The following is a 12,963-nucleotide window of genomic DNA, read 5'->3' on the forward strand; positions in this document are numbered from 1 at the left end:
AAAATGTGCAGCCAGCACTGGCTTTCCCATGAGTTATTCCCAGATATATAGGTACAGCACATGGATGTCATGTTATTCAAGGGGTGCTGCTTCCTTGTTTGTCATGATTCCTACCTGAGCAACCTGCTTTAACTGCTTCCATCATTTCCTTAGCTAAGGTTGTAAGATATATAAAGTTTTTAAGAAAATATTTCAGAACAATAAATAAACATCAATTGCCAGGCCATAAAATGAGTGAGATATTCTGGAGCTTTATGTAGTTTTATTTTAAAATTCTTTCCTCTAGATTAAATAGGATAGGCAGAGTTTGTGATTGGGTAAATTAAAAATATTCCATAGAAGTAGATGCACGTGTTGTTAGATAATTTGGACATACTGAATTCTCCCTCGGTGTACACAAACAGTCGCCAGAATGTGGCGACTAGGAGCTTTTCACAGTAACTTCATTGCAGTGTTAATGTAAGCCTAATTGTGAAAATAAAGATTAATATTATATAAATATTGGTGGTCAGACCCCTGGTAGACTAGAATATAAATGTGCGGTGAAAGGGGAATAGATCAGTGGGGAAGGCTCCACAGTAGAACAGTTTTGGACATAGGTATGTGAAAGAGCTTTCATGGATGTAATACATTTTTCATATATCAATATTGATTAAATAAGACTTTTTAAAAAAATATATCTTATTAAGGCATATATTTTAACAACAATTTTCAAGAGGAGAAACAAAAAAGTAAATAACACCCAACAACCAAACCCAGCCAACGTGGCTTACATACACAGTTCCCCCATTCCCCTTTCCCGCCAACTATTTCCCACCTCAACCAACCCCCTCCGCCTCGCTCCTTCCCTTAACTCCACCACCCCCCCCCCCCCCCCCCCCCCCCCCCCCCCCACCCCTTTGTATCTGCTGGCAGCTTAATTTTCCTCAAGGAAGTCAATAAACGGCTGCCATCTCCGGGCAAACTGTAGCATCGATCCTCTCAGGGCGAACTTGATGTTCTCAAGCCTGAAAAACCCAGCCATGCCACTGACCTATACCCCCGATTTTGGTCCCTCCACGCCAATAAGATTCGCATCCGGGCTGCCAGGGAGGCAAAGGCCAACACATCAGCCTCTCTCGCCCCCTGGACACCCGGTTCTTCCCAAACACCAAACATCGCCACCTCTGGACCCCTCCCCCACTAACCACTTCCTGACCACTGCTATGTTCGCCGCCTAGCAGTAATTCCTGAAATTCGGAAGGACCAGCACCCCCTCCCTTCAACCCGCTCCACTGGCACCTTCTTTACCCACGGGATTTTACCGGCCCATACAAACCCACAGATCACTTTGTTCGCCCTCTTAAAAAAAGCCTTCGGGATAAAAATAGGCAGGCACTGAAATACAAACAAAAACCTTGGGAGAACCATCATCTTTACCGTCCGCACTCTCTCCGGTTGAGGGTTCCGACTCGTAAAGCCTGCTTTAAAAGTCCATAAACACCTCGTTCACCCCCATCTTGTCCAAGATTGTATTCCCCCCTCTATCCTTCACTTTCCAAATCTCCCTTGCTGCCTCCCATTTCCTTAGCTGGTGCGCTAGCATCTTGCTAGCCTTCTCTCCATGTTCATACACCACCGCTCTCGCCATTCTCAACTGCCCAACTGCCTTCCCTGTGGATAGCAACCCAAACTCCATCTGCAGCTTCTGCCGCTGCTTCAAAAACCCTGCCTCCTGGGCCTCCGAGTACCTACTGTCCATTTGGAGAATCTCCTTCACTAATCTATCCAGCTCTGACCGCCCCGCCTTTTCCCTGTGTGCCTATATCGAGATTCACTCCCCTCTCACCACTGCCTTCAATGCCTCCCATAGCTGCCGAGACTTCCCCCGTATCATTTATCTCCACATATCTCCGAATGGCCTCTCTCACCCCCACACACACCTCCTCCGCTAATAGTCCTACATGTAACCTCCAGTGCGAATTTATTAGAGACAATGGAGTGGCAGGAGAATGAGGACATTGAACTCTAGAGGGGATGTTCCTATCTTGTATTTTGGTTTTCTTCTGCATTGTATGAACCACCTTTGCACTGTACTTGGGGGCCGTTGCTCTGTTGTGGGGTTTGGGGTTTGTTTGTTTTTGATGGGGGATGATGGATTGCTTTTTCTTTGTGATGATGGTGAGCGGGGGGGGGGGGGAGGGGAATCAGTGGGGGTTAGGACACTAGGCACCATGGACGTGGGCTACCAACTAGCTGGGCGGGTTAGCTCACAGAAGCGCAGTGGGAGATGAGCAGGTGGTAACTGTGTTGAAGGGGGTTGGGATTGTTATTTAGTTATAGAGTGGGGGGTAGAGGGTGGGGGGTAGAAGTCTGCTGACAAGGGAGGGGCTGTGCATTGAAGTTTAAAGTCCTCGCAATCTTTGCCTTGTGAATGAGGAACAATAAGGTTTCTGTCATATTTGAAAATCACCCAATTCACATCGTTGTCATCGCCCAGGACGAGATTATAGGACAAACCCCAAACCCCAAAACAGAGCAACAGCCCCAAGTACAGTGCAAAGGTGGTTCATACAATCCCAGAGAAAACCAAAATACAAGATAGGAACATCCCCTCCAGAGTTCAATGTCCTCATTCTCCTGCCAGTCCATTGTCTCTAATAAATTCCATCGCCTCCTCTGGCGACACAAAGTAGAGTTCCCGGCTTGCGTATGTTACCAACAGATGCACTGGGTACAACATGCCAAACTTCACCCCCTTCTTAAAGAGGGCTGACTTCACCTTGTTGAAGCTCGCCCTCTTTTTGGCCAGCTCCACACCCAGGTCCTGATAGACACACAGCTCGCTGCCTTCCCATGTACAGTGCTTCGTCTGCCTGGCCCACCACAAAATCTGTTCCTTATCCAATAATTGGTGCAGTCGCTACACCATCGCCCTCAACAGCTCATTACTTTGCGGCTTCCTCATAAGTGTCCTGTGCGCCCGGTCCACCTCCAAGGGCTGAGAAAACGCTCCTTCACCCAGCAGCTTCTCAAACATCCATGCCACATATGCACCGCCGTCCGCTCCCACACTAGCTGATCCGTCGACCACTGGGCAGGCAAGCTCAGATCCTGATGCTCCACCATCTTCCCCTGTGTTGCAGGCTCCACACCACCTTTCGACCCTTGTTACCTCCATGAATCCATACACCGGTGGGATACTCTCTTCTTCCACCCATCCTGCACCTTGTACAATCACTCAGCTCCGTCGTTAGCCGGGGAAAAGGTCCAAACAGTCCACCACGAGCGGGAGCCACCAAATGTGCGACCAGTCCCTCCATGGTATCCATCGGAAGTCCCTGATTAAATAAATCTACACATGCTAAATCCTACCTATGTCGACAACCTAATTTTTGGTTTGTTTGTTTGTTGTCACGTGTACCAAGGCACAGTGAAAAGTATTTTTTCTGCGAGCAGCTCAACAGATCATTAAGTACATGAAAAGAAAAGAAAACATATAATAGGGCCACACAAGGTACACAATGTAACTAGATAAACACTGGCATCGGGTGAAGCAATCAGGTCACTCCATAAGGGGGTCGTTTAAGAGTCTGGTAACAGCGGGGAAGAAAATGTTTTTGAGTCTGTTTGTGCATGTTCTCAGACTTGTATCTCCTGCCCGATGGAAGGAGTTGGAAGAGTGAGTAAGCCGGGTGGGAAGGGCCTTTGATTATGCTGCCCGCTTTCCCCAGACAGCGGGAGGTGTAGATGGAGTCAATGGGTGGGAGGCAGGTTTGTGTGATGGACTGGGCTGTGTTCACGACTCTCTGACGTTTCTTGCGATCTTGGGCCGAGCAGTTGCCATGCCAGGCGGTGATGCAGCCAGATAGGATGCTTTTTATGGTGCATCTGTGAAAGTTGGTAAGAGTTAATGTGGACTTGCCGAATTTCCTTAGTTTCCTGAGGAAGTATAGGCACTGTTGTGCTTTCTTGGTGGTAGCGTCGACATGGGTGGACCAGGACAGATTTTTGGAGAAGTGTACCCCTAGGACATCTCTAACTATCTCTACTTCAGCCCCATTGATGCTGACAGGGATGTGTACAGTACTTTGCTTCCTGAAGTCAATGACCTGCTGCATACAGTCATACTGTTGGTGCATACAGTCATACTGTTGATGCATACAGTCATACTGTTGATGCATACAGTCATACTGTTGATGCATACAGTCATACTGTTGATGCATACAGTCATACTGTTGGTGCATACAGTCATACTGTTGATGCATACAGTCATACTGTTGGTGCATACAGTCATACTGTTGGTGCATACAGTCATACTGTTGATGCATACAGTCATACTGTTGATGCATACAGTCATACTGTTGGTGCATACAGTCATACTGGTGGAATTTCCACTTCGGTTCTCCCAATCTCGCACTGTAAATGAAATAAGTCTATTTTTCAAGGATATTAGTTGATATATGTTCTGCAGCACATCAGGAATTTTTTTCACCTTCTCTGCACTCAATACTTTCTATTTCCCTTTTTGTATTTGATCAGGTATCCATCAAAACTTACTTTCACGGGGGGGGGGGGGGGGGGGGGGGGGGGGGGGGGGGGGGGGGCCTAAGGGTTTGTTATGGGGGTTTGATGGCTAGTTAAGGCCCAAAACCAAACTGTAAATAAATGCCTATAAACATGTGCCATGGCCATATTGGGGAATGTAAAATATGTATGCCGGCTAAAGGGGGCGGCCACAGTTGTTATTACGAAGATGCTTACCTGTAAATATACATGTTAATTTTTGCGTGTTTTTTTTTCTCTCTCTCTAATAATTTGTAATTTGTTGGATATAAAATATGAAAACTCAATAAAAAACATTTATTAAATTCTGCGCTCTAAAATATTTAGTTGAACTGAAGGTGAGTAAGTCACCAGCCCTGATGCCTTGTACCTTAGCTTGTTGAAAGAAGTCAGAGAGGATAGCAAAGGTTCTGGTTCAACTTCTCAACTCTCTGAGTAAGAAAATGAAGTACAATTCATAGAATCATAGAAGAATCATAGAATTTACAGTGCAGGAGGCCATTCGGTCCATCGAGTCTACATACGCCCCAGAGAGAGCACCCTACCCAAGCCCACACCTCCATCCTATCCCCACACCTCCACCCTATCCCCGTAACCCCAGTTAACATGTTTTGGACACCAAGGGCAATTTATCATGGCCAATCCACCTAACCTGCGCATCTTTGGACTGTGGGAGAAAACTGGAGCACCCGGAGGATTCCCACGCAGACACGGAGAGTACGTGCAGGCTCCACACAGACAGTGACTCAAGCCAAGAATCGAACCTGAAACCCTGGAGCTGTGAAGCAACTGTGCTAATCACTGTGCTACCGTGCTGCCCTAAATTCAAGAGAAGCCAATGTAACATCTCTCTTCAGAAAGGCAGAGAAGGATAATTCTGATGTAATGTTTTGTCTTCCTTTGACCATATTCCCCATGGATAGTTCTGAAAGGTTACAATAATAAGCTGTGGTTCAGAGCAAAGTGCAATCATACAAGTTTAAAAAAGACACTAGGGATGAAGTTAGTCCTGAGTGATGGCATGAAGCAGTAGATAATAAATCAGTAGATAATCGGCAATTCTAAATTCTTCCTGACTATTATTACTGAAGTCAAAGGAAAAGAAAATTGGCTAGGTTCAAACCTGGCTGCCAATTTGCTAGTGTACATTTTATGCTGTCATCCAAGATTAACTTTCCCCTCATTAACTTAAAAAGTAATTAATTGTTAATGAAGTACACTTTGACCTTGTTTCCCAAAAGATGGTAAATTCTTGGGATGTGGAAAATGCTGGTGAGGCCAGCATTTATTGACTATCCCTATTTCCTTTAGGAGGTGATGGTGAGGCATATTTTTGAACCATTGCAGTCTCTATGGTGAAGGTACTCCTAAAATATGATGGGCGGTATTCTCCAGCTGCCGATCCCGGCGCGAACTGTGCGCCAGTGGCAACGCGCAGTGACCTACTTCAACGCGCCGGCCCCGACGCAACATAGCGCAGGGCTACAGGGGCCGACGCATAGGAAAGGAGGCACCCAGCTAGAGAGGCCGGCCCACCGATTGGTGGGCCCCGATCATGGGCCAGGCCACATCGGAGGCCCCCCCGGGGTCGGACCCCCCCACAGGCCGCCACCCGACCCTTCAACACTGAGGTCTGGCCGGCTCAGAGCAGGTTAGAACGGCGCCAGCAGGACTCAGTTTTTTTTTCACAGCCGCTCTTCCCATCCGTGCCGGTGAATGGCGGGGGTGCTGCATAGAGAGGTCCGCGACCGGCACCGTGCAAACCGCACCGGCGCCAATGGTGCCGTCACGTGCCGCCGTCGGGGCAGCGTGGCCCGGTTGCCGGGATTCTCCGGCCCGGCCCAGAGCTGGGAGAATCCCGCCCGAGGTCTCATAATTTTGATCCAGTGGCAATGGAAAATCATGTCCACATTAGGATCATGTGTGAATTGGATGTAACATAATTTATGAAAAGTACAATTTGCAAATAAACAAATAAGGCCTGCATTCCCATGTTGTTTGGAGTTTTGGAAAATAGTGCTAAACAAAGCAACTCTGTAAATGGGTGTGGGTTAGGAAGACAGGAAGCTCATTACCTTGTTTTACTAAGTATAACTGTGGAGAAAACATTATGGTAACTTACTGAGTTGTCATTCGGTAGAGACTATTACTGATTAGATTTTATCACTTCCAGAAACCATCCACTTTATAAACTTAGAAGATCACAAGACAGTAAACATAACAGAGCAGCACAAAGTAACCAAATGGATAAACTGGGCCATGGGAGAATCGTACACTGAAGTAAGGCAAAACAGAGCAACAATTCACAAACCTATTTTTGCAATTCTTTCATCAGCTTACAAATTCATAGAGATGTTGTTTCACAAATTGTGCATTACTGCACATGGCACTTGAGTCAACACATTTTTGAAAATAAATTAGAAATCATTATTATAGTCCTCAAGAGCAAATATATATATGAAGCGATTTTCAGCCAGTGATGGCTGTCAGAGAGAACGGTGATCGCAGGCTGAGAATCCGGAGAGAATCAGGAAATGTGATTCTCTCTGCAGAGACTGGACGAGATTCAACTTTCCCCGACGCCAATTTCGTAATCGGGATCGGGCGGAGAATCACTTCTGACTCCGAAATTGGGGGTGGCGCCTGTTTGACGCAGATTTTGTATGCTCCGACACCACCGAAAATGCATTGTCTGGGCAGCACGGTGGTGCAGTGGTTAGCACTGCTGCCTCACGGCGCCGAGGTCCCAGGTTCGATCCTGGCTCTGGGTCACTGTCCGTGTGGAGTTTGCACATTCTCCCTGTGTTTGCGTGGGTTTCGCCCCCACAACCCAAAGATGTGGGGGCGATTGGCCACGCTAAATTACCCCTTAATTGGAAAAAATGAATTGGGTACACTAAATTTATTAAAAAAAAGAAAATGCATTGTCGCGTCATGCGTCGCATGCTGTTGGGACAGCCTTACCGCGTCATCTGAAGGCCCGCCCCCGATGGGCTAAGTTCCCGACATACGGTTGACGTGTGGTCTCAGCGGTCGGGAACCCTGCATGGCAGCTGCAGACTGTGTCCAGCGCCGCCATAGTCATAGGGGCCTCACGGTAGCATGGTGGTTAGCATCAATGCTTCACAGCTCCAGGGTCCCAGGTTCGATTCCCGGCTGGGTCACTGTCTGTGTGGAGTCTGCACGTCCTCCCCGTGTGCGCGTGGGTTTCCTCCGGGTGCTCCGGTTTCCTCCCACAGTCCAAAGATGTGCGGGTTAGGTGGATTGGCCATGCTAAATTGCCCGTAGTGTAAGGATAATGGGGGGATTGTTGGGTTACGGGTATACAGGTTACGTGGGTTTAAGTGGGGTGATCATTGTTCGGTACAACATCGAGGGCCGAAGGGCCTGTTCTGTGCTGTACTGTTCTATGTTCTATAGTCGGGCGGCAGCTGTGCTGCTGGGCGGGGGGGTGGGGGCATCCGCGAGCACTGATGGGACTGGTGGGAGGTGGCCAGGAAGTGGCTAGTGGGTGGCCAGGGGGGTACTATTTGGCTGGTCGAGCCCACGCACAGCTGGCGCCATGTTTTATGGTATGACGGCTGCAGGTTGTCGCCTTGTGCAGGCGCGGCTACGGACCCAGCCATTCTCTGGCCGTTTATATCGTGAGAGCTGGGTGTTTTACGTGGTGAGGCTACTAGTCCCTTACCAGTCGCAGGATTGGTATGGGGCCGCTGCCGATTTTTTAAACGTAAAATGCCATAGATTCTCCGCACTTAGCCTCAGAAACGGTATCCAGCCCTGCCTTTCCCAAAGCTATGAGGTTTCCGCCCTCAAAGGGCTGGAAACTCATTTCAATTAATTATAATAAATTTCACCATGATTAGCGGGCCCCCTGCCACTTGGTTCAACTCCTCATTAAATATTCATAACTTGTCAATGTGAGGTCAAGTCGGTGAAGCTGACAGCAGCTTTTTAATAAGGGGATTAGGTTGAAGGGATAGTGCTGGGCAAGGAGAGAAGGACATGGCTGGGAACACTGCCGCTTGGTTCTGCCTTCTGACACTGCCCTGGCACATGTTGGCACTGCCAGTTGGCAGTAGCAACCTAGAAATGCTAACCCAGCAGTGCCAACCTCACAATACCAACCTCTGCTAGGGAGCACTGCCAGGATGGGTCCATGTGCAATACTTATTGGGGGGGGGTTCCAGTCATTTGTGTTTTTTTTGGTGGGGGGGAACAATGGGTAGTGAGGGAGGAACTTGTAGGCACAGAGGAATGGGCAGCAATGCGGGGAACACCAGAGATACTTCCGCGGTTGTGTGGGGGAGCGTCTGTGGTATTGTGTGCCGGCTCTATCAGACCCCGCCAGAGTTACAGTGTAAACACCACTCTAGCTCTGGAGTAAAATGCAACATGCCGGTTTTCAGTCTGAGACTTGACGCTATAAAATTATTTGGTAAGATTCCACTGCTTTTGATTTTGGAGATAAAATATTCACTTCTTCCTCAATAACTCTTAATTTACCAGCTTTCTTCCACTGGTGAAGAACAGTTGTGGCACTGCCATTCTTTGAGCTGTTTTGCACGCGGCTTGGATTCACAGCCGAAACACAGCAACAGGCAATCACCTACATTCTCATGGCAATGACTCGATTTTGTGGTGCTAATAATGATAAAACATTCAGCACTTGCCATTCATAGATTGTTACAATCCCTGAAGATATTGATAACTTTTTGAAAAGAAAGGAAACCATTGGACAGGATTTCACTTTTAGAACTTTTGTTGTAACAAACTGAAATCAACGCTAATTAGCAGTTGGAGGATATCTCAAATAAAAAGGTCAACTTTGCTTTAAATAGTCGACACAATAAAGATACACCTTATAAGTATCGTAAGAAGTCTTACAACACCAGGTTAAAGTCCAATAGGTTTGTTTCAAACATGAGCTTTCGGAGCACTGCTCCTTCCTCAGGTGAATGGAGGTATGTTCCAGAAACATTTATATAGACAAAGTCAGAGATGCCGGACAATGCTTGGAATGCGAGCATTAGCAGGTAATCAAATCTTTACAGATACAGAGAGAGGCGTAATCCCAGGTTACAGAGGTGTGAATTGTCTCAAGGCAGGACAGTTGGTAGGATTTTGCAAGTCCAGGCCAGATGGTGGGGGGTGAATGTAATGCAACATGAATCCAAGATCCGGGTTGAGGCCGCACTCATGCGTGCGGACTTAGCTATAAGTTTTTGCTCGGCAATTCTTTTTTCTGACTTCCTCAAAACTGACTGGGTCAAAATCCTGGAACTCCATTCCTGACAGCACTACAGCTGAACCTACACATGGACTGCAAAGAGCTGGCTCGCCACCACCGTCTCAATTCTAGATGGGCAATAAAAATGTTGGCTTAGGCAGTGACACCACCATTCCATTAACGAATAAAATGCATGTGTGAAAATGGTCCTGATCAAAATTATTGTGCCTTCGAAAAATGGGTTTACATTTCCAAATATGTAATTTTTCAATCTGATTTCCGTTTGTAGTTCAGCAGGCTGGTTTCCACAGCTTTTCCGATGCATTGACTGGAAGCCGTAATACACCTGCCTGATGTTATCACCTATGTGGATGGCACGGTAACACAGTGATTAGCACTGTTGCTTCACAGCGCCAGGGTTCCAGGTTCGATTCCCGGCTTGGGTGACTGTCTGTGCGGATTCTGCACGTTCTCCCCGTGTCTGTGTGGGTATCCTCTGGGTGCTCCGGTTTCCTCCCACAAGTCCCAAAAGACGTGCTGTTAGGTGAATTGAACATTCTGAATTCTCCGTCAGTGTACCCGAACATAGACATAGAACATACAGTGCAGAAGGAGGCCATTCAGCCCATCGAGTCTGCACCGACCCATTTAAGCCTTCAATTCCACCCTATCCCCAAAACCCAATAATCCCTCCTCACCTTTTGTGGTCACTAAGGTCAATTTATCATGGCCAATCCACCTAACCTGCACATCTTTGGGCTGTGGGAGGAAACCGGAGCACCCGGAGGAAACTCACGCAGACACGGGGAGAACGTGCAAACTCCGCACAGTGGCCCAGTGGGGAATCGAACCTGGGACCCTGGCGCTGTGAAGCCACAGTGCTATCCACTTGTGCTACCGTGCTGCCCTAGGCGCCAGAATGTGGCAACCAGGGGCTTTTCACAGTAACGTCATTGCAGTGTTAATGTAAGTTTACTTGTGACAATAAAGATTATTATTATCCTTAACTGCAGCGCTGGGCCTCACTACAGCCAACCCCGGGGGGGACTGATACCAACTTTCCAACCATGGAGTTTGCAGTCACTTCATGTGTAGACTGATCTGATGGCAGAAGCAAGTGCTATTGCTGTTCCACTGACCGGGAGTTGGTCAAGGGTGTGCAATCCTCTGCTACAGTCCGCTCTCTGAGTTTTGTACAAGTGCTGCATAAGAGATGGAATTTCTACTCTGTTTCATTTTTGTCTTCTATTTACTGATCAATCTATTGAGCATGCCTAACTGTTTTCGTTTTAGATTTCCAACCTTTTAATATCACATACAATCATAAAGTCAAAGAGACACCAGCACAGAAAGAAGCCCTTCATCCCACCGAGCCTGTGCCGGCCATCAAGCTATCTATTCTGATCCCATTCTCCAGCACTTGGTCCATAGCTGTATATGCTCTAAATCCTTCTTAAATGTTGTGAGGGTTACCGCCTCTACCATCATTATGGGCAGTGAGTTCCAGATTCCCACCACTCTCTGGGTGAAAAGTTTTGCCTCAAATCCCCTCTAAATCTCCTGCCCCTCACCTTAAATTTGTGCCCCACCTCCCCAGGATTATTAACCCTCTACTAAGGGAAAAAGTTCCTCCCTATCCATCCTATCTATGTCCTTCATAACTTTGCACACCTCATTCAGACCCCCGTCCCCCAGCCTTCTCTGCTCTAAGGAGAACAACCCCAGCCTGACCAGCCTCTCTTAATAGCCGAAACCCTTCAGCCCAGGCACCAACCCGGTGGATCTCCTCTGCGCCCTTTCTAGTGTAGTCACATCCTTCCTATAGTGTGGTGACCAGAACTGCACACAATACTCTAGCTGTGGCCTAACGATTGTTTTATACAGCTCTGTCATAATCTCCCTTCCCGTTTATACTATGCCTCAGCTAATAAAGGCAAGTATCCCATATCAGTTCAGAAATTCCCATATACAAGGGCACTATGGCTTATAGAAGGATCGGTGCAAAATGCGTGCAGTCAAGTTAAATCCTATCACAATGATGTGTTTGCAATGGTATATTAGTTTCAAACCCTACATTGTGCCCCATTTTATCAACCCCCCTTTTATAAACATATACCCTCCAGTAACTTTCTCCCATGTAGTTTTGATACGTCAACTTAGCTTACAGGAAAACAATCAGAGCAACACTGGGTAAACGATGGTAGAGGAAACAGTGAAGCTGCAAAATGGACCGTGTCCCTAAACATCGGCAGTCGATCATTCACATTTCACAAAGCGCCGAATGTCCCCTGTTCCTTTGGGTTACAGATCCAAATTTCCAAACCACACGCGTGCTGTCAGTGTCCAAACAACATCATGACAACAAGGCAGGGAATAAGTAGCGATGCAACAAAGAGAATGTGGCTATGCGAACATTCTGAAAGCAATAAATCTCACCTGAGGTGAAGACAATGTACCAGTTTAGCACACATCGTGACCATGTTTGGAATCCTTCTTCCAACCTCCTTGGTAGCTCAATACATTCGTCACTTTCCTGCAACAATATTTATCTTCCTAAGGGAGCTGAACATAACAAAGTGTAATCCCTCTGGAAATCCTTTCTAAAAATACAATAGTGCATACTAAACCCACAAACACAATTTAAAGAATGGCAGTAACTGTACATGGTGCTCCTGATCAGAGCCAGGGCGTGCTCCCTCTTTCCCGTTGAATATTCCGAATTACATGGCCTGCAATGACAGCCGCTGACGCCCAGCTTAATTTTCTTTCCATCTGTCAACACACCCAGTTCAAGTTAGAGAGCAACCTCTCTGCACGGGAAGGACGACAACGGAGCGCCAGCACCAACTGGGCGACGCAGAAAGGGGAGCAGTGACTTGCCCCAGACCAGGCGAATCTGATAAGGCCCATGAGGGGGAAGAGGCCCAGCGCTTCCCGGCGCCGCTTCCTGCACACGGAGATGCAAAAAGTCTCGCAGGGATGGCCGCCAAGAGCCCCCGCCAAGGGTGGTCCCCTGGAAAAGTTTACAAAGCGTTTTGACCAGGGAAAATTAAATCCCTCATTGCGTTGCAAGCAAATCAAACACTTCCTGGAAAACATCCCCTTTAATAAAGTTTTTTTTTAACGACGTGCATTTTTAAATCAACGTTTTAGTTTTCATCTCTAGTCTGCTGGGATTTCAAGATATC

The 12,963-nt window shown here is 47.3% G+C and overlaps 1 protein-coding gene across 2 annotated transcripts in view; it reads right to left on the reverse strand.

Moving 5' to 3' along the window:
* Window positions 1-12,740, reverse strand: part of arhgap18 (Rho GTPase activating protein 18) — a 183,973-nt gene extending 171,233 nt beyond the window's left edge. For both annotated transcript variants that reach the window (XM_038799804.1, XM_038799803.1), the window contains exon 1: window positions 12,212-12,740. In XM_038799804.1, coding sequence (XP_038655732.1) covers window positions 12,212-12,255 — 44 coding nt within the window. In that variant the 5' untranslated portion in view covers window positions 12,256-12,740. The remainder of the gene's footprint in view (window positions 1-12,211) is intronic.
* Window positions 12,741-12,963: the final 223 nt, after the last annotated feature.

This window comes from Scyliorhinus canicula, chromosome 6, assembly GCF_902713615.1.
Source record: "Scyliorhinus canicula chromosome 6, sScyCan1.1, whole genome shotgun sequence".
Lineage (NCBI taxonomy): Eukaryota > Metazoa > Chordata > Chondrichthyes > Carcharhiniformes > Scyliorhinidae > Scyliorhinus > Scyliorhinus canicula.